Source organism: Zingiber officinale, chromosome 10A (assembly GCF_018446385.1).
Source record: "Zingiber officinale cultivar Zhangliang chromosome 10A, Zo_v1.1, whole genome shotgun sequence".
Classification (NCBI taxonomy): Eukaryota; Viridiplantae; Streptophyta; class Magnoliopsida; order Zingiberales; family Zingiberaceae; genus Zingiber; species Zingiber officinale.
In genome coordinates this window covers 34,680,395-34,706,027 of record NC_056004.1, presented here as the reverse complement: position 1 = coordinate 34,706,027, position 25,633 = coordinate 34,680,395, and the positions used below count along the sequence as shown (strand labels likewise).

At 37.5% G+C, this 25,633-nt stretch overlaps 1 protein-coding gene across 1 annotated transcript; it reads right to left on the bottom strand.

The window, feature by feature from the left end:
* Window positions 1-3,135: 3,135 nt before the first annotated feature.
* On the bottom strand, window positions 3,136-8,098 carry LOC122028253 (calmodulin-1). The gene is made up of 2 exons (XM_042587278.1): window positions 7,919-8,098; window positions 3,136-3,728 (listed from the first exon to the last, which is right to left on the bottom strand). Exons 1-2 carry the CDS (start codon window positions 7,992-7,994, stop codon window positions 3,355-3,357), a joined length of 450 nt encoding a protein of 149 aa, XP_042443212.1. The 5' UTR covers window positions 7,995-8,098; the 3' UTR covers window positions 3,136-3,354.
* Between the last annotated feature and the right edge of the window lie 17,535 nt (window positions 8,099-25,633).

Here is a 25,633-nt window from a genome sequence, read left to right as displayed (position 1 = left end):
CAGGTTAGTTTTTATTGTTGGTTGCACTGACCCAAGATGGTCTAGGCGCCTGGACTTGGTCCAAGCGCTTGGATAAGGTAACTTCACATTAATTTGTCTGGCTTCTGCTCCAGTGGCTTGGGTGATTTTTCGGTCATTCAAAGTTGAGCTCACCCAAACCCAACTCCAACCATCTCTCCTTAAGCAGTCTTCCGCTCTAGCTTCTTATCCCTCAGAAGCACTGTACGCGTCCTTCTCATCCGTTAGTGTACTCTTCTATAGTTTCTCGTCTCTCGGATGTACCGATCCCATCGACTCGTTTTCTATATCATCCGCTACATCTTTCGCTCGACTTTTGTATTCCCAAGTCCCTGTACACTTAGACATAAGGCATCAACCACAACAAGACATAACTTGACTTGGTTGGCCACATCAAAACTAACCCAGGGTACTTACACGGGCGCCCCCAATGGTGCCCCTTATTTGTTTCGCAATGGCTTAATGATAACTTTTTATCCTCTCACACACACTTAGACCGGTCCGGGTGCCTGGAGTGTTGCTGATATGGACTTCCAGAGTTATCCTTGTCACAACTGGCAAAGGGGATGCCTATTCGGTTCCAAGGTGGTCCGGGCGTCCATACTAGTCCGGGCGCCTATACATGGTCCATACGCTTGGATAAGTCAACAAAGAGTTGATTTGTTCAGTTGCTTCTTCGATCGCTTAGATGATTCTCTAGACATTCAGAGTTGAGCTCATCCTAACCCAACTTCAGTCTTCTCCTCGAGTAGTCTTGCTCCGGCTTCTTGTCCCTAGGAAACATCACCACATTCTTCTCGTCCACCGTTGTATTCTTCTGTAGTACTTCATCCCTCAAATGCACTGAGTCCGTCGACTCACTTCTCATGTCATTCTTCTCACTAGCTACATCTTTTGTCCAACTTCTTATATTTCTATGTTCCTGTACACTTAGACATAAGAATTAAACACAACAAGACTTAACTTAACTCAATTAATCATATCAAAACTATCCCGGGGTACTTACATTTCTTCCTCCCAAAACTTTACCGGAGCTCTCCAAATCCTGTTGGTCACTGGAGGCATTGCTACCAGTGGCACTGCTTCAAGAAACCTGCTGCCTCCTTACCAATTAGCACCATAGCACCCCCCGAACCGCTGCTCATACCCACCCATCTCCATTCACATCACCGGGACATCCAGTGGTCCTGACCAAAAAGATGACATATGTGATCCATGCGCCAGAATCTAGCTGCCACCGATCGTCAACATAGATTTGGAGCTCCCTAGCTTCGCGCGTGAGAAAAAACTCCTTATTGTTAACCTTGTTCAAGGGGAGCTATAGCTCCCCGTACACCTCCAACTCCCAGAGTTTAGCCCTCTCCCTCATGATCCTCCCTCAGCCACATCTCATGATTGTTCCCCACAGTGATTCCCTACTTGGGTGGTGGCCTTGCTTGATCAGAGTAGGCTAGCCACCTTTGATGAAGCTTTGAACTCCACCCAAGATTCCTCCATTTGTGACCACCAGAACTGTGCTCCCACAACCCCTTCAGCCCTCCATCATCACCAATGAGGGTGTCCAGCCATAACTAGTGAGGGAGGGGAAGCCCCTTCGCCTCCCCAAAGCCTTCACTCCTAAGAGGGAGCTTCTAGCTGTCAGTTTTCAAATCTCCTCCCCTTATTCCTATCACCTGCTCTTTAGAAGGAAGAGAGCTTTTCTCTAAGATTTGTTTGGGAGGAGGTGAGGGAAGGGTAAGTAAAGGGAAGGTACGTTTTAACTTTGTTTGGGAAGAAGGTGAGGAAAGGGGTGAGGAGAGGGAAGAGAAACTTTTACCCTCCCTTAGCCCTCAAATAATCTATTTCCTTATATCTTGATTTGTTAGCATCATAGTGATTGTTACATGCATGCATGCATGTAAAGAAATGAAAAAAAAGAATATTTTAATAGGAGAAAAAGAGAAGAGAAGAATGTTGCATGCAAAAGCCAAAGGGGTAGAATAAGAAAATCATCCAAATCAATATCTCCTTTAGGGCTGTAAATGAACAAAGCGTTCGTGAGCAATCTTGGTGTTCGGCTTGGTAAGAATTTGTTTATGTTCGTTCAATATACATAAGATTAATTAAACAAACAAGCTTGAACAGCTCATTAAGCTAAATAAACAAGCTTGAACATATATGTGTTCAACTCGTTAATATTCGTGAACAACATTCGTAAACAACGTTCATGAACAATGTTCACGAACCATATTAATTAATAAACTCTTTTTAATATGCTAAATAAACAATAAAATAAAATAAAATAAAAACTCGACTCGGCTCGACTTGTTTACGGCCCTAATCTCCTTTGGTCATTCTTAGTATGGTGTGTTATTTGAGAATTTCTCAAATCTACAAGTGTTATTTAATAAATTTCCTAAAAAAAATGATATTTAAAATATAAAATTTTAATATAAAAATTAAAAATGTTGATATATCTTATTTAGTTCTATAAAATTTTTAAGAATTATATAAATATTTATACATTTAATCTAATAATGTAATTTATTTTGACGTTTAATTTAATTTATATTTAACTAAGGTTATTTTTTTAAAAAAAAAATACAAAATAGGACCTTCAGCAAGTAATAATCAACTTTTGTGTTTTATAATTTACCAAAGATTAAATTTGACACTAAACATTCTAAAAAATATATTCTTATGCTAGTACAAACATTTTCTAAAATTTTAAAACATATTTCAATAATTCATCGTTGGTCAAAATTAAAAGTAAAGATATAAACAAATTTTCAATAACTCTATAAATACATTATTAAGAATATTTCAATAATCTTCTTATATTATTATTTTGACTGTTGCAATATTTTCAATATTTTATATGAAATACCAGTGTAAGCTTAGCTGGCAAGCTATCACTCAACTTATGACATTAGCAGCGAAGATTAGGATGTTATCATTGATAAAAGCCGGTTTGCATAGTTAGTCAGAGACAAATTTATTATAAAAAAAAGTAAGATATCAATTCCAAAGGATGCATATTTTTGGAAAAAAAAAGTCTAAACTAATTCCGTAACTTATCTCCCTTCACATACAGTGAAGGATGCGAATGTGATTATCTTTCCTACAATAAAAGCCAGCTGCACAATAAAATGGAAGGCAATATATAGATAGGCGAAACACAAATGCAACGGATAGACTGGTCTGTTCGACATAATAAAGCAAAAAACACTGAAAGATACGTAGTACGATACAACCACCACCTAAGAGAAAAGCAAAATAAATCCATCCATACTTGGCTTGACAAAACTATTGAGACGACTAGCAGCTAAGGAATTCGAGATCATATAAAGCTCATCCTCACTTGGCCATCATGACTTTGACAAATTCCTCGTAGTTGATCTGACCATCACCATCAACATCAGCCTCACGAATCATCTCATCAACTTCCTCATCCGTCAGTTTCTCTCCGAGGTTGGTCATGACATGGCGAAGTTCAGCTGCAGAGATGAAGCCATTCTGGTCCTTGTCAAAAACTCTGAAGGCCTCCTTTAGCTCCTCTTCTGAATCTGTATCCTTCATCTTCCTAGCCATCAAGTTGAGAAACTCAGGGAAGTCAATTGTACCATTTCCATCAGCATCAACTTCATTGATCATATCTTGCAGCTCAGCTTCTGTAGGATTCTGACCTAAAGAACGCATCACAGTTCCAAGCTCCTTGGTTGTGATGCAACCTGCGCAAATTACATGAAGGCATGAGGCCACATTTTTTGAACTGTTGGTCATTGATAAGTCATTCTAGTATCAAAATGTCATAGCATATGCAAAGAGCAAAGCATTACTAAGAGCCAAACAACTTTATCTCCTGTACAGTGTATAATATTTTGTATCATGTCCGTAATTATATTAAGAAATTAAGCTTCATCTTTAAAGATATATGCAGACAATATTTGAATGACACTTGAAACACAGCATCTCTTATCAGCCTGGTAGTGTCACTTTGCCACAATCGCTGATTCATTGAATTGAGTATCATCAATCTAAATAAGGAGAAATTATGAGAACAGAATTACTTCTTAACACCATAGAAATTCCATCACTATGTATTGGAAGTTAGCCGGCAATGATGTTATATCTACATAAAGAAGTAACATGAACAGGCATCAAGAATTTATTTTTTTTTCCTTTTTGTAGTTGGTACATAACTAATTATAGGTGCTCTCTTCTCACATCTTCGTTAGCCCCTAGCTACCATTGTCCTTCGTGTTGTAGTTATATAGTAACTCTATAAATCCTTTTCTCAGATTACATAGGTCTTTCCCATCAACTAATCAAGGTATACTTGTAACAGGTTATCTATTTTTAAAATGATCTCCAGGTAATAAATGCTGTTTAGATTTTTTTTAAAAGTATTTTTTAGAAAAAAATAAGAGCAGTATATACCAAAGCCATATGTATATATGAGTAATACCCTCAGACACATTTTACGAAATGATAAATACCTTCAAGATATGTTTCTTTATAACTTCTTAAGGTTCTATTAATAAATAAAAGCAAATATTTACAGACTTCTTATGTAACCAATAACTTCTTTCAAACTGATAATCACGCAAAAGAAATTTGCAGATGACATGGGCAAACCTTTCACAACCAGAAGGTTATCCTAGCAGTGTTTTACTATAGTGGGTTAAGAATTAAATATCATAAGCTGTCGATGTCTTATATTAGGAAAGATCTGGAGAAACAGGTTGAGTAAGCAAACGATTTTGGGTTCCCACTAGTGAACCTACCAATAACATATTTGGGCTTTCAGCTCCAATGGAATATTTTGGGATTCACTGGTAACTGAAGTACATAGAAGATTATCACCAAGGCAAAGGACTTCTCTCTCTTTAGGTGGCCGCATCTACCCTTATTTGTATTGCTATTTAACCAGCTAATATACAAACTCATAGCCTATGTAATCACTGAGGTAGAAACTGTTAGGACCTTTGACACCGGCTAGAGGGGGATGAATAGTCGATCACCTACTTCGATCGCTTCCTGCAATTGTTAGTACACAGCAGAATACAAAACAAACTAACAAATAAAAAGACAAACTCAATGACACGTTTGTTTACATGGTTCGGAGATAAAGCTCCTACTACATGGCTATCCGTAAGATGGACGATCCCGATCTGTCGGTGGATGACTCCCTGGAAAACTCCAGCTAGCTCAAACCTCCTTCTCAATGAAGAAATCTCACCACAACCTTGATCCAAACACCCTTAGATCACAAGAGAAGCTTGGAGCACTTAGTTAACCAAATCTATTTCGTCATCCATGGCCAAGCAACCCGAGCTCTCTTAAATAGAGCTTGGGAAAAAACACAAGTTGTGTTTCCCGCCACCAGTTGACTGGTAAAGACTTCGAAATGGAATTTGACCGTTACAGGCCAACGGCTCGATACCAGTTGACTGCTACAGTGTACCAGTCATCTGCTAAGTAACAATCGACTGCTGTCATACCCGTTGACTGCTACAGTGTCGTTTGACTGTTACAGTGTCGCTTGACTGTTTTCGCAACCGTCAGACACAAAAACATTTTATGCCCTGCCCTATAGGATTTGACCCCCGAGTACATTCACTCAGCACTCGTCCTCGCCCGACTAGCCTAGACCTAGCCTTCTAACCTCATCCATCAGCCTCGCGTCCGTCAAATGTCTCCCCATCCTTCACGTCTTGTCTTCTAGAACTTCCATCAGTCTTGTCATTGTTGTCGCGTCTTCTTTTGCTAAGACTACATACTTGGACTTACACCGCCATATATATATATATATATATTTTGACAGGTAAAATAGACACAAATGGATACAAATGCTTCCATAAATATATTACCATAAGCATACATTATATTGGAAGAATTTCATTGACCCAATAATTGTTAATGTGGCTCTGCCACTAGGTAGAAAAGATAAGAGCAGCCCCTTTTGGCAGAACAGTGTTGAAGCACTTCAATGATCCAGCATCTGACTGCATGGGAAGCAGTCTACAGGCCAAGAAGGCAAGGGGAGGGCGGGTGAGTAGACCAATATTAAATTCTTCAACATAGATCTACTCTGCAGATGGTGCTGTTGGATCAATAAAACAAGCCATTTGGGCAACAATTCTGCAGAGTACCTACCTTAAATCGGGGAACTGGATTCAAGGGGAACAGTTTGAGGACTTCAATGATCCCAGCATCTGACTGCATGGGAAGCAAACTATAGGACATGGAGGCAATGGGGGGAGTAGATCAATATTAAAATCTTCAACATAGATCTACACTGCAAATGGTGGTGTAGGATCAATAAAACAACTCATTTGGGCAACAATTCTGCAGAGTACCAACCTTGAATCGGGGAACTGGATTCAAGGCGATGCAGATGGAAGCTGGTCCTTCATTTGGAGAGAATTTTTACACAGGTGAGGGACTTCTGTTTTAATAGTATAATAACAAAATTATGATTGAACAGTGGAGCTTTTCTGGTATTCAAGATGGCCGGATGGCACGGAGTTGGGTTTATTGGTTTTATTGGGTTTATGGAAGGACTTGTTTCATGCGAAAACAGGTGGCTAACTGGCTATGCAGAGCATCCAGCCATCACAACAACTCCTTGAGTTAACTTTTATCAGACCCATTCCACAAGCAGGTATCCTATCCCTCCATGAGTAAGTCCAATCATGAGAGCAGGATTCCTTTGAACGTGATGGAGTGGCGCCAAAGCATTCTCAACTTCAATTGCATATAGCATGCCCATTCCAGTATCTGCTATGAAATGGAGGGCTCTGTTTGGAAATCGTTTGCTCCAAATAAAATCGAATTACTAGCTTGGCTAATGGTGAAGAAGGTAAACACCAAGGAAAGATTGACAAGGATGATGATGCATAGTGCAACTTTGTGCAGGAGTGATAGTAGAGGAATAAATATTGCAGCATTTGTTCTATGATTTCATGGTGGACTTGTCAGGCTAGAAATTGATAAAGCAGAAGTTGCGGTTCAAGGTAGCTGAGGCTTTTTACGATCAATGGTGTAGGAATGGAATGCTACAATGATCAAAAAAAAATTGACGAGACTGGAAGATGTTGAATTCAAGATGGGTTTCAGCCATTTGGTCTGCCAGATGTGGTAGAATCTCCAGAGACGAAGAAGTAAACAATGATAAGATGGCGAGAGATTGGTACAACAATATTGACTAAGGTGTTCAACACGCTCAGCACTGAATATAAGATTACTACTTACTTTGTTCATGGACTAACTGAAGGGCACATTTCTAAACTACCTCAGCTCAGTATTGACAGGTATGTAAGTTGCAATATATTTCATACTCATGTTTTGAAGAATATTGTGGAGTCCTGACTTGAAACCCTACTTCTGTGTGGTGAAGTGTGTTGGCTCCGGAGGTAGTAGACTCCGGATCAAAACTGTGTCGGTGTTAGCGCACTCCTATCTTTTTTTCAAAATCTCAATGAATGAGAATACGTCTACAGATTCAATTTTAGTGTACAATATTCTCTGTAGAGAATTTGAATAAATTGATTGCAACAGCAACAAATTTAAAGATACAGGAATCCGGTCACGAACTCCTATCACAAATTACTGGTAGGAGAATCATGCCCAATCTGTAACAAATTAAAATAAAAAGGTTTGGTGAGATCATAGATCTCGCTATCACTGTAATCGTCGCGAAATTATTATACAGTCTCACAAGCGTATACAAAGTAATTAAAGAAAAAGAAAACGCCCATTTATCGTTATCGATGTGAACGCAAGTCGTGATGACGGGATCAAATACAGATCCGGGAAAACAAACCCCAAAAGCATAAAACAAAGGCCACCAACGCGCGATGTGGCCGGGATCCAAAAAAAAAGGCAGGAGAAAAAAATGGGATCGAAGGAGATATACCATCGCCGTCCTTGTCGAACAAGCTGAAGGCCTCCTTGAACTCCGCGATCTGGTCGTCGGTGAGCTGCTCCGCCATGCCTGCTTCGCGATCGGTCTAAAAAGGAGACACGAAGAGAGGAGAGGACGCGAGGGCGATTTCTCCGGCGAGGTTGCCACCGCTTCTTCCACGGTTCACAATCTTATAAGCAGCCGCTATCTTTCTGATTTCCCCAGAACGCCCTTCCTTATTGCGAAATCAGGGACTTCCCGTGGTCATTTCGTTCCAGGCTGTCCCTTCCATTAGCGATCCAGGCCTCGTAACCCAGCCGTCACGGCATACCCTGCTATTTTCTGTAACGTCTCCACCTGAATGCGTCAACCGTCAGATCTTAATCGAACGGTTGTTATGCGATCCGGGAAGACGATGAAGGCGACCGGTAATTGTTATCGAATGCCGGCTCATGTCCGATTTGTGTGGCACCCAGAGGGAAGCAGAGGCTCAAATGAGGGGCGAGATGGTCATTGTAACCGAGATCGCGGCCGGGGTTGTTTCGTCATTTGATGCTAGGTACTGGGTTTTCTTTCCGCTGCGCTTCTTTATTTGGTCGGTCCTGGAAGGATTTGAAGTTCCTCTTTTACCCTCTACGCGGATTGAACGCGGAGTGGGATGTTGCACGACTGTCACCACGACACGAACGCGTAATCTGTCCGCCCATGTGATTTGTTGTTTTTGGATTGTCATGCCACGCAAAGAAACAATCTGGTGTATTGATTTGAATAAAAATAAAATATGGATTGTGAGATATATATACATATAAGACTTATACGCTGTCCATTTGATATTGTACAACTAATATATATTTTTTTAAAAAACTTGAAGTTTAAAATTTAGGCAAGGGATTTTTTTTATATATTTTTTAAAACTTCCAATTGTGTCAATAAAATTTTTCCGTTAAGATTTAAAAATTAAATTATAGTATTACAAACAAATTAAATCAAATGTTTTTTTAATGTGCAAAAATATACAGGATAAGATGAGTAGGATATATATATATATATATATATATATATATATATATATATTTACAGAAATAAAGTAGATTAACAGTAAACAAAAATAACTTGACAGTAAACAGTAATTGTAAAACAGTAATAGTTAACAGTAAATAGTAATTGTAAAACAGTAATAGTTAACAGTAAATAGTAAACAGTAAATATTAAATAGTTTTTTTTTTTTTTTTAAACAGAAATAAAGTAGATTAACAGTAAATAATAACAGAAGTAGATTAACAGTAAACAAAAATAACTTGACAGTAAACAGTAATTGTAACACAGTAATAGTTAACAGTAAATAGTAAACAGTAAATAGTAAAAGAAAAATACAGTAATAGTGAAGTGCAGAAATAAAGTAGATAGTCACAATACCGTGATGGTATGGTTAAATATATTGACTTTTTAAATTTTTACTCTTTTTTTTTTTTTTTTTTTTTTTTTAAACTAAACTGCTTTCTTTTCTTGTTTGTTTTCCAGGGAGCCTCACCTGTTCAGGACCTCACCTTTCAATCAGTGCCCCGGCTTATGCGTAAGTTTTTGGGTTGCTACCCTTCTTACTTAGCCCGCACAGGTCTTATATGATTTTGGTTATTCCTGATACAGTTACTGTTCACCTATCGGTTACTAAGACAAGGACTGAGGAAAAGAACCAAGACGAGAGAGACAGAATATTTTTGAGTCTAAACTTAGATTATCAGTATAAAACAAGCAACAAGCATAGATCTTATTTAATAGAGAATTTTTACAGAGAGTTACATAAAATTTTTACATAAAGATAGCTTACATAGAAGACAACATATATTACATAAAAGTACCGAATTTTTACATAACTTAACAGAGAGAACTTACAAACACACTTGCGCAAACTTGAAGAACAGCGGAAGAGTATGGACAGCAGTGAGTGCAGTGGGGGAAGTGGATGCTTCAGCAAGAGAGTTTTGGGGTCCTTTTATAGGAGGAGGAGAGAGCTTTTCTTGGAGGAGAAGGAAAGCAGAGAAAGAGAGGGGCCTGGAAAGAGAAAGCTTGGCGAAGGACAAGTGGAAAGCTCTAAGAAATAGAAAGGGGGCCTGGCAAAAGAAGGGTTTAGTTGAGAGGACAGATGGCTTCTTTTTAGGTGGGTGGACATAATGGCTAGGTGGCAGAAAAAACGTCATGAATGACGTTTTTGGTAGATGTTCTTGTAGTGTTGTGTTTATGGGAGAGGACGTCATGGATGACGTTATTAAGTCTCCATTAAGTTGTCGAGATTATTGTCACTGGTAAGATCCAGAGAGGGAGTTTGTGAACTTCCGGCTAAGTCTGACTGCATACTTCTGTTGAGTGCTGCTCTATATGCTCTAGCAGAGAGGACAGAGCTGGCTAGTCTCTTCTGACAGTATCTTTCAGTTTTTCTTTTATAATGTTGAAGCAATGTCGTATGCTGTGTTTTGAAGGAGAAAGGGAGGAATCTAGTCCCCATATCTTTTGGCCAATAGATCTTCTCAGTATAAGTTTCTCCTATTAGGAAGTAATTATCTGGATCTGTCAAGCGATCCCAAGCCCAATTAGTTCCTTGTACTGATGCTCTCCAATGCTTTAATTGATCTTCAATAGTAGGAAGAGCTTCCCAATGGAGATCGGGGTCAGATGGGTAATCTTCAAGTTCTGTTTGGATACCCCCGACTTCATTGATATCTAGCTTAACCAGATGTTTGGCTGGTTCAATATTAAGGTTAAGCCATTCCGGTGGAGAGCTGTCAAAAGTACATACAACAAACGTTTCCTCTTCTTCGAGGGCCAGAGAAATAATAGTACCAAGCTTTTTAGGAAAATCTTTAACAGAATCTGGATCATGTATCCAGACTTTGTATAGTAGTCCATAGTCCATCAGAAGAAAAGGAGTAATAAGCCTTCCTTTGTATGAAATTGCTTTATACCTTTCATAGTCTAAGTTGGCTTTTCGGAAGGAATATAGCAACTGGCATGGACATCCGTATTTAGCAGAGTCTTCACAGGTTGGCCCAATTTTCTGACATTTAAGTTTTGGGCCAAATTCTGCTTCATAGGTAATAGTTAGCCCAGGAGGGGGATTTTTGTGGAAGGCCTTTAATGCTTCACATAATTCAAAAAATGTCTGTAGTGTAGATTGTTCTGCTAGGTTCCGAACGTAGGAATTGATATCCTCAGGTATAGTGTTGGGCAGGCCCAATATATGGGCTGCAGATGTTCTTTGAGCAAAAGTTGTAGCAGCTTGTTCTTTTAACTGGGCCAGTGTTAGATAATTGGCCCGTTGTGGTTTCTTTTCTTCTAATGTTGTGGAAGAGGAAGGAGACCCATGAGTTCCTTCAGTAATTTGTGCATATGTAGGAGTTTCTTCTGATTGTGAGCTAGTTGGCACCATAGTTGTTGTTTTTAATAAAGTGCTAATAAAGAAATTAGCACCAAGTTGAGTCCTGGCAGCATTAAAGGCTTCTTCAAGTGAATAATACCCTTTGAAGAAAGGATGTTCTAAGCCTTGTATGGCCATATTTGTTTCCTCCCAAGTAGCATATACCCCAGCTTGTGGCCCAGAAAAGACTACATAACAAGAGAATTTCTTGCCTGCTGGCTTTTGTATGGTTGTTAGAAAGTAGTTTGTTAAAGCATTTATGACTGCTATCTTGTGTCCGGAGCTACCAGGGATGGTAGGAATGTGCCAAATGTTATCTATCAAACAGTGTTGAATGTGATCTAGTTTGTCTCTGAATAAAGAGCGAAACTGATCTTCTTGCTGTGTAAACTGTTGTAGTTCTTGTGTTCCAAATCTTAATGTTTTAGTAGCAAACGATGTGCGAACTTTCCTTGGCCGATCCATTACCTAAACAAAAATTGTTAGTGGAGTAAACGAGATAAAGTATCAGCTAAAGAATTGTTAATTCCTTTTATATGTTCCCAGTGAATACGTAAACCTTTATTAATAATATTATCTGTGAATTTTAGCCATCTCTTAGTACTTAATCCTTTTCTTAATCCTTTAGTTTGTTGGCTATACTTGACTATAGCTTCGCAGTCGGTTCGAATGGTAATTTCTTGCTTATTACAAATGAATAATCTGAAGGCTTCTAGACAATAAATAACTGCTAATATTTCAAAATCTAACGAGGTAAGATGTCCTTTTTCTTGAAATTTTCCAGAGGCATATCTGCATAAGGTTTCTGTAGTTTTAGGATCATACTTGGATGTTTTTCTAAATAAAATTCCTCCCCATCCTGTTTCACATCCATCTGTTTCGATGACTAAGTAGTCAGCATCAAGTGGTAGTGTTAACATGGGAATTGTTTTTACTAATTCTTTAATCTGTTTTACAAGTGCTATATCTTGTTGATTAAAGTGTTTTTGTCCTGTTAAGGAGGTTTTGTTGTATAAGGGGCCGCTGATTTTTCCTATATTTTTTAAATAAGGTCTAGCATAATTTAGGAGTCCTAAAAAGGCTCTTAGAGTTTTAGTGTCTTCCATCTTATCTGGAAAAGCAAGGATTTTAGCAGAGATATGAGGTTGAAGGGCTATTTGTCCTGTCCTATTTCTGCTCCTAAGAAATCAATATGAGTAGTGGCTATTATCATTTTCTTTCGAGAAATAATCAGACCATGTTTCTCAAATAAATTAAATATAATATGAAGATGAGCATAATGTTCTTGTTTAGTCTTAGAGAAAACTAAAATATCATCTATATATACACAAGTGAAGAGAGAAAAATCTCGAAAAATGTCATCCATTTTCCTTTGGAATATTTGAGGAGCGACCTTAAGGCCAAAAGGCATAACAAGCCACTCAAAATGTCCTTCGAGACAGGAAAACTGTCCATTCAATTGACTCAGGATGCATTTTAACTTGCCAAAATCCTGATTTCATGTCAAATTTTGAGTACCATTTTGAGTTTTGGATTTTATTTAAGAGTTGGTCTTTGTCGGGAATTTTATAACCGTCTTCTTGACAATTATCATTTAGTCTCTTGTAATTAAATACCATTCTAGATTGGCCACGTTTTTGTTCGATCCTTTATTAACTATAAAAGCTGGACTTGATGCCTAGATGTAGACCTTTGAATGGCTCCTAAAGTTAAGAGTTGGTTAATATGCATTTTGCATTCTTGAGTTTCCCAATTTGTATATTTTAAGTCTTGGGTCTTAATTGTAAGGTCTGGATTAATGATTGATAGCTTGCAGTATACTTTATCTCTGTCCCAATATTTAGTAGGATTTTCTCCAATTATTTCTAATTTTTCTAATCTAGAAATGAGAGAGTCTAAATCAGGTTTATGTGTGTTTATTAATTGAAGTAACTGTTGTGGGAGTATAAGATCATATGGGATACAGGTGTCATCAGTTATAGGGCTTGACCAGCCAAGTGGGGCTAGTTTTCCGAGTCTTGGTAGTCAGAAAAAGCTAGGGCACAGGTCTGGTTATCCGGTTGTGTCTTCTTACTAGGTTGTTTACAGGCATTTTTAGGAGAACATTGACAAGATGTGTTTTCTGAAGGTAGAAGTTCTATGTGGGATTTTGTATTTAAGGGATGGACAATAGAGGGATAGTCTGATACTATTGGAGATATTATGGGTGAGGAAAAGAAAAGAGCATAATCCTTAGTTAGAAGACAAGCTCTATCTGATGCTACCAGAAAATTTAAACCTAGGATTAAATGAATATTAGGATGTAAGAGTGGCTTAATCCATAGCTTAGGAAGTGAGAGTGGTGTGCCGTATTTACCACAGTTGTCATAAAATCTTAGATGGGTGTTAGTAACAAATTGCGTGCAAGCTAACTGTTGGCCATCAAATTGTGTACTTAGTAATGGTTGTGATGCTGTTTTTATAAAAGTTTTTGGTAAGACAGAAAGAAGTGTATTTTCATCTATGGTGGAGTTGGTAGCTCCACTATCTAAAAAGGCATGTAGGGTGAATTCATGGCCATGGATATTTACTAGACATTTGACTCTAATGTCTAAAGTTTTTCCTGTATTACATATACTAGAGGCTTTTATAAAGACTAGATCTCGATCTATTACATCTGTTGGTATAAGTTGTAAACCTTTTCCTTTATTAAGGGTAACCTGAGAAGAAGAATGTGGAGGAAGATTTTCTTTTATTTGTTTATCTAGGATCTCAATTTCTGTTTCTAATTTATTAATACGTGTTTCTAATACAGAAACTCTTGTTTCTAATAAAAAATTTCTAGTTCCTCCTTTAGAGAGCTGGCTTATAGGTATCGTAATAGAGAATAGTTGTTGAAGACAAAGATTACAGGCTTGTTTTTTACATATTTTGCAGGTTCCTCTTTTGTCTAAAGAAGGATAATAACTACAAAAGAAACAAGGAATGTTATCAGTTCCTGTTTTGAGTATCCACTCATGTATGCAGTTAAGTTCTTCTGTAGTCTTATTGTTAAGTTGTTTAAACATTAGATTTGTATCTGGAAATACTCATAATTTTTCATGAGTACAGAAGTATTTAATTTTGGTATCAGAAGTTCCTATTTTTCTTCAAAGGGTATCTGAAATTTTTCTTGAAGTAAATTCTTCTGTAGTCTCATTATATATATATATATATATATATATATATATATAATTTTTCAGGTAAAAATATTAAATATTCATTTTAAATAATTTTTAAAAAAAATTCATCACAATCCAAAAAATGATACGAGATTTAAAAACAGATTGTTTTTAAATTTTATCCACACAAATTATATTCTTTTATCGACAGACCAATAAGTTTTTAAAATTTAAAAATATTTTAAAATTATTATATGAATTATTTATCATTAAGAGAATAGAACTTCGATTAATTTTAAAGATGGGCGACCTTTCTCATATTCGTTCATCACATAAATCTAAAATCATGGGCAATTGAAGTTGTTTCAGTAATTCAAACTCAGTGGTAAATTTCTTGGTGGTCCTGAGATTTGAACTCGTGATGCATGAGAAAATCTACTAGGGCCTTTTCGTTACATTGCCCAGGAGCCCGAGGCAAATACTTGCATTCATATCACTTAGTTGCATTATGACTATAAGCTCTATTTTTTTTAACCCGAATATCTAATTTTTAAGATGTAACTAATTTTAAACGTGGACAGGTTGATCCCACCATACCAATTAAATTTGGTCCCTTTCTAATTAATCTTAATTAATTTACCGGGTAGGTTATTTTTGGAGGTGCCAGCTATTATGGAATCTCTCCCTGAATTATTGACATTTTATTTTTGATTTTTAATTCTTTGTTTATATATGTTCTTTTTATAATTATAATTGAATTGATGATATTCTAAGTCTTTGTGGGTTTTAAAATATTTAGATTTTGAATTTGTTGGTCTAGATTTGTATTTTAATTTTTGATTTGATTTATTTGATTTTACATAATATATTTTTTCTTTGGGTATATAGTATTGGTTAAGTCCTACTTGTGTGGTTAGCCACGCTTTCGGAACCCAAGTTTTACTTGATTGTTTGTGTTGAGTTATTAACGATTTAAATATTTTATTTGAACTTGACTTGTAACAAGTCCGGTTTTATTGTAAATTTCTTTTTGCTTATTTAAAATTAGATCTAAATTCTTAGATCGTGTTATAAATTTTTCTAAAAGATATTTTAATTTATTAATTTCTACTTTTAATGATAAATTTTCCTCCTCAAGTGTCAGGTCTTGAGGTTTTGATTTTGTAGGATCGAAAAGAATTTAAATATCTCCACGATGGCATGATATTGTCCACTTTGGGCCTAAGCCCTCATGGCTTTGCTCTTGCGCTCTCCCCAAAAGGCCTCATACCAATGGAGATATCTTTTCTCTTATAAACTCATGATCTTTCCCATGTGTTTCCAATATGGGACTATGTTTGCAACCCCAACAATCCCCCCCCCTCAAACAAAGGACCATAGGTTTCTCACGTTCGATCCTCGACCCACCAGGTCTTCTTGCCCCTCGGTCCACCCGACCTACTAGGACTTCCTTGCCTAGTTGCAACTAAGACTTCCTGCCTGGTGTCTGGTCCTCTTGATCCGAACATAGGAGCCCCCACTTTCTTTGTTCGAGGTCAATATTGTACCCACATAGCTCAATCAGACCATAGCTCTTGTGCACAGTCGGTGGTTAAACCTTCTGGTAGTCCAGGCTCTGATACCAATTGTAGGATCGAAAAGAATTTAGATATCTCCACAATGACATGATATTATCCACTTTGGGCCTAAGCCCTCATGGCTTTGCTCTTGGGCTCTCCCCAAAAGGCCTCATACCAATGGAGATATCTTTTCTCTTATAAACCCATGATCTTTCTCATGTGTTTCCAATATGGGACTATGTTTGCAACCTTGCAACCCCAACAGATTTTCCTCAAGGAGCAATTTGTTTACTTTTTCTAATGTAATTAATTCATTATTTAAACATGCAATAATTTTGAAAAACTTTCTATAAAAATTAAAGTTTACCTCTTCGAGAGCTTCGGAAACGAGTACGGACTCGTGGCTTGATTCGAGTTCAGACCCGTCTTCCGATTCGTTCTACGACTTTGCTTCGAGGGCCATCAATGCGAGGTGACTCTAGTGCTTCTGGTCTTCGGCCTCCGATTCGTCTGAGGAAGAGTCGTCCCAAGTCGCTTTGAGAGTCTTCTTCTTGGATGTCTTTGTCTTGTCGCTCTTTAGTTTCGGGCACTCGTTCTTATAGTGGCCCTTCTTATTGCATCCGAAGCATGTCACATTCCTCGGTTCGGTTGGGGGGTTGATCTTTTGCAGGTCCTTCTTGTTGAAGCTCTTCTTCCTCCTGGTGAACATTTTCTTTACCAGGTTCACCAGGTGTTCTTCGTCTTCAGAGTCCTGGTCAAACTCATCTTCAACCTCAGACTTGGTCTTTGTTCTTTCCTTGAATGAACCTGTAAACAAGGCTACACCTTTCTCGATCCCGACGTTAGTTTGCTCGTGCAATTCTAATTCACAAAACAGTTCGTCTAATTTTAATTTTGATAAATTTTTTGAAATCTTGTAGGCATCCACGATAGATGCCCACAAGGTGTTACGTGGAAAGGCATTTAACGCATACCTTATTAAATCACGGTTCTCCATTTGATGGCCTATCGCGTGGAGTCCGTTAAGGATGTCCTTGATTCTCGCGTGAAGCTGACTCGCCGTTTCTCCTTCCTGCATTTTAATATTAAATAACTTATTTAAGAGGAGGTCGCGTTTTGCTACCTTAGCGTCGCTAGTTCTTTCGTGTAGCTCGATCAATTTGTCCCATAGCTCTTTCGCGTTTTGATGCGGTCCTACCCGGTTCAACTCTTCCTTTGCCATTCCGCATTGTAGGGTGTTGAGGGTTTTGAAGTCCGTTGATGACTTTTTCTTCATGTCCGGAGTCCACTGTTCCGGGTCTAGTGGAATTCCGGAGTTGTCGACCGGTACCTTGTAGCCTCTGGTGACGTTGAACCATTGGTCGAAGTCTGTCTTCAGGTAGACATCCATCCGCTTCTTCAAGTAGGGAAAATCATCCCAATTGAATAGGGGAGGCTGTACTGTGCTGAAACCTTCAATTTGAGATATTTTTTAACCTGCACACAAGTAAAAAAATAAACAAGGAAAATCCAAGACTTGGTCTTGGATTAATAGTGCGAAAAGAAATAAAAATAATATAAAAGTTGAATTGTTGCACCAATTCAGATAACTTGCAACGAAAAATATTTCCAAAAAGGTAACACTACTAGTTTGGAATATAACAAAAAAACTAAAAATAAAAAAAAATGAAAAAGGTTTCACCCCCTTGTCTAATTGGTGGTTGCACCAAATCAGAGCGGTACCTGCTCTGATACCACTTGTTGGATCGATGAGTTTCGCTAGAGGGGGTGAATAGCGATTAAAATTTAAACGAAAGTACGCAGCGGAAAAATGAAAGCAGAAAGAATGACACAAGTAATTTTTACTTGGTTCAGAGCCTGTGTTGACTTCTACTCCAATGCTCGCACTCGTTGAGTGCTTTCGTTGGGCAATCACTAATAATTCGAATGATTGTTACAAAAATAAGTATAGGAATTAATTAGTAAAATAAAAACCGACAATAAAAATAAGACAGAAATGAACTTGTCGGAGAGCCTTCGTAGCGTCGCAAGAGCACAGAAGAGCAGATCGTGAGTTGTTCTTTAGCTCCAGCCTTTACTCTCCTTATATAGGAGGTTCGGGGCACCTGGATCCTTTTGGGTGCCATGAATATGACGTAGCCGAGCCAACCAGGGCGTGTTAGGACCGATGTGCCCGCTAGAGGGGGTGAATAGCGGCTCACCCAAATCGTTCGCTTCCTACGTTGTTAGCTTGCGCAGCGGAATAATACAAAAATAAACAAGCTAAACAAAATACAAGACAAGAAAGAATGCAAACCAAGCTACACGATCATTTACGTGGTTCGGAGATAAAGCTCCTACTCCACGGCGTGTCCGTAAGGTGGGCAATCCCTATCCGTCGGTGGATTACTCCCCGGAAGACCTCCGGCTAGCTCAAACTCCTTGTGGGTGGAGAAACCTCACCACAAACTCACCAAGACCTCTTGGACACAAGGAAAACTCTTGAGCACTTGTAGACTACTAATTAGACCTTAACAAAGTCTAATTTCATCAGCTCAAACCAAGCTCCCAAGCTTTGGTTTTATAGCCCGCGGGTTGAAAACCCCGCCTACCAGTCGACTGCTAAAACATGCAGTCGACTGCCCTCTGTGGAAATTTGACCGTTACACCTCAACGGCTCGATTTCACACATTCTGTTCGCTGCCAGTCGACTGCACCAGTCGCTACAGTAACGCTACAGTACTGCTACAGTAAACCCTAATTTTTGGGATTTTACCCCGAGTATATTCACTCAGCACTCGTTCTCACCCGACCAACCTAGACCTATCCTTCTAGCCTCCTCCATCAGCTTTACGTCCCTCGGATGCCTCCCCATCCTTCATGTCTTGCCTTCTAGAGCTTCCATCGGCCTTGTCATTATTGTCGGGTCTTCCTTTGCCAAGAGGTCGTGCCTCCGGGACTTCATCCATTGCCAAGTCACACTTGGACTTACGTTGCCAAGACTACATGCTTGGATTTACACCGCCAAGACTCATCCTTGGACTTTCCTCCTTTGCCAAGATCACACTTGGACTTACGTTGCCAAGACTACATGCTTGGACTTACACCGCCAAGACTCACCCTTGGACTTTCCTTGTTGTACCTGTATCCTGCACACTTACAAAGCATATCAAATACAACAATAAACCTAACTTAAACCTTTGCCCAAACATCAAAACCTAGGGCTACTAGATTGCTCCAACAATCTCCCCCTTTTTGATGTTTGGCAAACCGTTTAAGTTAGGGAAACAATATATCAATAATAATGCAAATAAACATGCAATCTACACATGCATAAATCATGGAACCTAATCCTAGGCTCCCCCTTCACCTAAGCTCCCTCTTGAGTTAGGATTTCTTGCAAAGGTAAACTTCTCCCCCTTTGCTAATAAATGAGTAATCGCTCCCCCTTCACCTAAGCTCCCCCTTGAGTTAGGATTTCTTGCAAAGGTATGTAGGTTTCCCACTTAAACCTAAATTTCTCCCCCTTTGCCATACATCAAAAAGAGCTCCAACAATATCCCAATTATCAGACTCTTTGACCTCTAATGACCATAGACATCATGTATTAATTTCCCATAAGATTACATACATGTTCACCTCTCTTTTAGGCATTTTCTAGTGCTGAAAAATATTTTTAGACCATATCAGTCGACTGCAAGAAGTACCAGTCGACTGCCCCTATAAAAACAAGCTTACAGAGACATTCTGTGCTCGTGAACAGTGTTACCAGTCGACTGGTAACTGTACCAGTCGACTGGTACACTCATGAAATGCGCCAGAAATTCCACAGACCTCTAAAAATCTCCAAATTTTGTGGAGAGGTCTATTATATCAATATCTAATTGGGAAAAATATATATAAAAATATATCTATCACCAATCCCAAGATTGATACAAAACACATAACTAGCTAAAAAGTTCAATTGAACCTTGACCTAAAGTCCTAGTTTTGGCTTCCTCTTGATATATTTGCCCATACTAAACCATAATGCATCACTAGCATTAGTTTATATGGCATCTATACATCAAAAACTAATTTTCATGCAATATGAACCCAATTCATATTTCTATGCATGAAACTCAACTCAATTGTGCCAACCCACTATGTTAGAGACTTAAGTCCGTCTCCTAACCACTTGGCACATTTGATAACCCATCTACCATGGGTCCCAAAGGCTCTTCCTAACCTTAGGAATCTTAACCTTAGTCACCTCCCTTGGTGACTCATCCACTATGGCTAGGTCACTTCGATGCACCTCGGGTGACACTTGGCCTACTAAACTCACCTTCTTAACCTTAGACACCTTGTCTTTGATTAATTTATTCTTGTCCTTAATCTTGGACACCTCATCCTTGCTATAATTATATGCTACCCTAGCATATTCCTTCTTATTGGCCTTGGATGACTCTCCCTTGTCCTTGGTAACACCTCCCATACCAATGTCATGTGCTACCTTAACATTTGACGTCCTTTTGGTCTTGGAAAAGATTTTTATGTTTTAAAGGAGTAACTCCCCCTAAAAACATGGTTAAACTTCTATCATTGCACCAACAATGACTTGGGGTTCCTAAATAATTAGGAAAACCAAAACTTAAAGTTTTGAGGTTAAAAATTCAATAATGAAACTAACCTCAACCGAAACTTCACTTTGATTTTTCTTAACCAAACCATACTTGTTTTCATCATGAAAACTCATGTAGACATTATTTAGAGTATACTTTATCAAGGAAAAATAGTTTTCTATGAAAATACTTCCTATTTTCAAAGATTGACACAAATTTGAAAATTTTCAATGTTTTCTCCTAGTTTGTATCTAACTTTCCAATGATGATTACTATCAAAAGATAGTCTTCACCAAGGTTTTTCAAAAGTATTTTGAAATCATTTTTAAAACCAATATCCAACCACGTTCTTTGGGCTCAATGCACATGACTTGTACATTAGCTTTCCCAATGATTGGAAGACACATAACTATGTGTTTTGATGAACCTAAAACTCAACAAGATGCACTAGATCAACATCTTGAATTTAGTTCACCATCTTAACATCTCACTTGTATCTAACGTGTATTAAAACACATACAAGTCACCTTATAGTTCTTTGTGAGATGTATATTTGGTCTTGCCCTAAACTAAGGGATCATGCATCTCTATCTAGGCATTGTAAAAATCATGATCATCCATCTAGGATGCCACTTGATATAATCCCTCTTGTTGGGATATTTACCATTTATAATAGATGTTATTTGTCCTTAAATAATAAGGGAATTAAAGTAATGCATGATGTTACATGGCGTACATCAAAATAAGCAATTTTCAAAATGAAAAGCAAGCTATAGCTACATGATGTATGTATGACATGACATGGTATTTTTATATTTTTCATAATAAAATATGAATGTTAAATATAAATATGATGTCATGACATATGATAGGCAAACAAAACATGGAAAGTTAGCATAAATAAAATTTACCTAGATTACCTATCTAAGTATTCTTAACCCTAGCTAACTCAAAATTTAACCCTAAATTGCCCATGATTTTCCATGAAAATGCCCGGATCCCTCCCGGGCGCCCGAACTCCATTTTCCAGCAACTTCATTTCCCTGCAAGAAAATGTTAGTCTGAAGCATAAATGCAAAATATCCTGCAAAATAGAGTGTTAGCACAATTTATGATAAAAAGAAGGATAGTAATTAGATTCCGTCTCCTCGAGGCCGGAATCTAGTCACGATCTCGACTTAGATATCCGAAATGGATCTAAGTCGGATCGACGTCTAATGTTCCCTTCCCGGAATGTGTCCTCACAGTCACTCCCCTCCAGTGACTTACCTCCACTTACCTGCCAAACGTCTGGTTAGCACTTCGACCCGTCTAGGCTTCATGCCAGCTATCCGGTCAGCTCATCGACCTAGCTGGACTTCGTGCCAAATGTTCGATCAGCCCATCGACCCGTTTGGACTCCGTGCCAGCTATCCGGTCGGCCCATAGACCTAGCTGGGCTTCGTGCCAAACATCAGGGTAGCCCGTCGACTTGTCTGGGCTTCTCCTGCATACTCGGTCAGAGTGTTAGATAACAATGAAACTAACTTAACCTATTTTGTCATTCATCAAAACTTGAGTTAAACCGTTAGTGCTAACCACACCAACAATTACTTCCTTTCGTTAGATCTTACTATTAGACGGTGTAGGAAAGACAATTCTCTCTTGTATGTCTTAATCTTCATGTCACCCTACACGCGCATACTAATCCTTGTGAAAACTCTCCTCTTAGATTCTCTTCTTGAAGAACTTAGAAACTTGGAACGCTAGGGTTCTTGGCTGAAAACTAACAAGAGAGAAGAGGAATTTCGGCTAAAGAGGAGAAGAGGAAATGACAAATTAGGTTTTCGGTCTCTTCCTTTCCCTTTTATACTAAGTGGAAATTGAAGCATCTCTTCACACATAACTTACATATAATGAATAGTTTTCAATTTCCAATATGATGTTTTACCACCACTTAATGGCTACTTAAACTACTTTAAAATCAAATGTTTAGGGTTTAAATTCCAACCAAGATTATTTATATATATAGTTTTATTTCTTTTTTCTTCTTCTATTTCTTTTTCCTCTTTTGGAAGAGAGAAAATTTATGGATGTTACAATTTGACTATTTTTTTCTTCTTTTCCACACTGCGAGTGCGACAGCAACTCCCTTTAGCTCTTTTATAATTTATCTCCTTTCACCGAGTATGAAATCTTACACCGAGAAGATGACGACTTTAACATTGCTCTGGATAACATCATATTGCATTGATTTAAAATATAAGTTTATGGAAAATGGTCAACGTTCTATTTATTGATCTCATCAAACTGAAAAATAGCACATACTCATAATCCGACCTCAATTCAAAAACATTTAAATATTTAAGTCGGATCATATAAAATATTAGGTTTTTTCTTCACTTTAAAGATTAAGAGCAATGAGCAATTTATCGAAATTTGAAGAATAGGAATAAAATATAATGTACCAAAATTGGGAAAATGAAACAAAAAAGGGAGTGCTAGAGGTCACATGGCTTTTGTTATATTTCTTATGAATAAAATCTATGAAGCCTCTATTTAACCAAGAATAAAGAATATATTATGAAAACATATTTGATCTGGTATGGAAGAAGCGAAAGGTGGACTACTAGTGAGCTGGCTTAGAGGTTGATTGGAAGAAGACTTCGAGTTAGGAACACACTTGCAAGCACAAGTAGAAGGAAAAGGAGGAAGAAGATCGTTAGTAAACAGGTCAGGGGGTCCCTGACGCGACTACTTCAACGGTCAAGTAAGTATCCGAGGAAGAGGAAAAATAGTAGAAGGAGAAGTTAGCATGTAGACTCACATATCTGTGTCAATGGAAAAAAGACCCCTTTTATAATACCTCTGTGATCTCCGCATTTAATGAGGTATCACATCACTGCTAGACAGCTTGTTTAATCGTTATGCTGACATTGTATCCAGCAATCCCATCGTAGGTATGAGAGGAGTATTGTGTATCTGTGTAAATATACGACCATATGATTCTCTGACAACTCATGTGCCATATTAATGACGAAATTGACTCATGAGTCGGAATGCCTATTGGACTGCTAGTTAGAACATGAGTCGAGAACAGAGAGCCCAGTCTTTATTAGGACTGAATGGGCCATAAACACATCCCAGTAGGGTGCTAGGATATGATGATATCTGAGTGGGGAGTTGGGTTCCTGAGACATCCAATCGGAGATATCTGATTGACATGTGATAGGGAATAGAGCCCCGAAGGCATTTAATTAGGAGCTAAGCCCCTGAGTGTATATCCAATTAGCATTAGCCAACCGGGATGTGATGGGGAGTAGAGCCTCGTATAGAATCAAGGCATGTGAGGGGGGTGAATCACGTGATTTTAAAAATGAGCCTTTTTCGGACCTTTAAAAAAAATAGTGCACAGCGGAATAAAAATAAACTAAGTAAGAAAAATGGAAGTAAAAGTTTCAAAGTCAAATAAAAACTTTTAAAAGAAATCTTTTTTTTAAAAGCAAATGGTTAAGAATTTTAACCGTTTTAAAAACAGATTGATCATCCCCCTAAACTTGATATTCCTCCTTAATTTAACCCTCCTCCTTAATTTTTACTAGAGTTTGGGTATGTTCAATTTCAAGACTTTAGTATATTTGTCTACCTAAGTGTTTTAAGGGAATTAGGGTCAGTAACACTCATATTCTGTATACTATTTTCATAAGTATTTCTACATATTTATTATAATTATTCATTTAAGTTTCAAGTTAAATACAATGTTTTATTACTAACTCAATTTAATACTTATTTGATTAAAATAACTTAAATTTGGTATTAATTGATTGAATAAATTGATTTAATGAAAGTTTTAGTTATAATTTAATTTTTCATTTGCATCCTCCTTTTTTTATTATATTTAACTTAGATTAATTATGTCAGTATTAATTCAGAGTTAAATTTGTTAAAATTAAATAAAGTTAAGTAAAGGTAAGGTTCAATTTAAGTTAATCTTTAATTGAGATAAATTATGATTTAATTAAAGTAAAGTTAAAATTTTGATTAATGTTTTAATGTATAGTAAGTTTGATTTTAAAATGACTTAGAGTTAATATTTTAATTACGTTAAATTAAGATATTGATAAAGTCGACTAAATTCTTAAATAAAATTAGACTAAATAACTAAGTTTTAATTATTTATTATTTTTTAAATTAAGTTTAAAGTTTTAGTTAATTGAATTTTGATTGATTCAATTATTTATTAATTAGGATTTAAGTTTTAAGTTAAGTGTCTTAGTTTTAAAATTATTTTTCAAGAATTTAAAATAATTTTTAAAGTTATTTTTAAATAATTTTAAAAAGAATTTTTAGACTTCAAAAGGTGAATACGCTCACCTCCAGCGCCCTCGTCAATCAGTCTCAGGGCCAATACGGAGGAACTCATATATGATATACTTCTGGCCCATTGTAGGAACCGACCGGATTCATATTCTCGAATGAGATTAATTACTACATATGTGCTCATTTGTGGTTTCCTGACTGTATAGAAGACCGGTCAGGCTTGCTCATCCAAGCAGAATTAAATATGTGCTTCATAAACGTTCCTTCGGATTTTCCTGACTTGTATAGAAAATCGGTCGGATTTGCTTACCCGAGTGAAATTGAATATATGTTGAATAAACGTTCCTTCGGGCTTTCCCAACTGTATAGAAAACCAGTCGGGCTTGCTTGCCCAAGCAAAATTGAATATATGCTGAATAAACGTTCCTTCGAGCTTTCCCGACTGTATAGAAAACCGGTCGGGCTTACTCGCCCGAGCGAAATTGAATATGTGTTGTATAGACATCCCTTTGGACTTTCCCAACTGTATAGAAAATCGGTCGGGCTTACTCACCCGAGCGAAATTGAATATGTTTAAACACTGTTAATGTTCAAACTTATGATTGATCTTAGAGAAGGTTTAAAGTCTCTGGTGTTGGTTGGTCCTAGGAAGATCGTACCGGTTCCACTGTACAAAAATTTTGTACACGTGTCGAACCTTTCCTAAACAACCTATTGTGTTCTTTAGAAGTTAA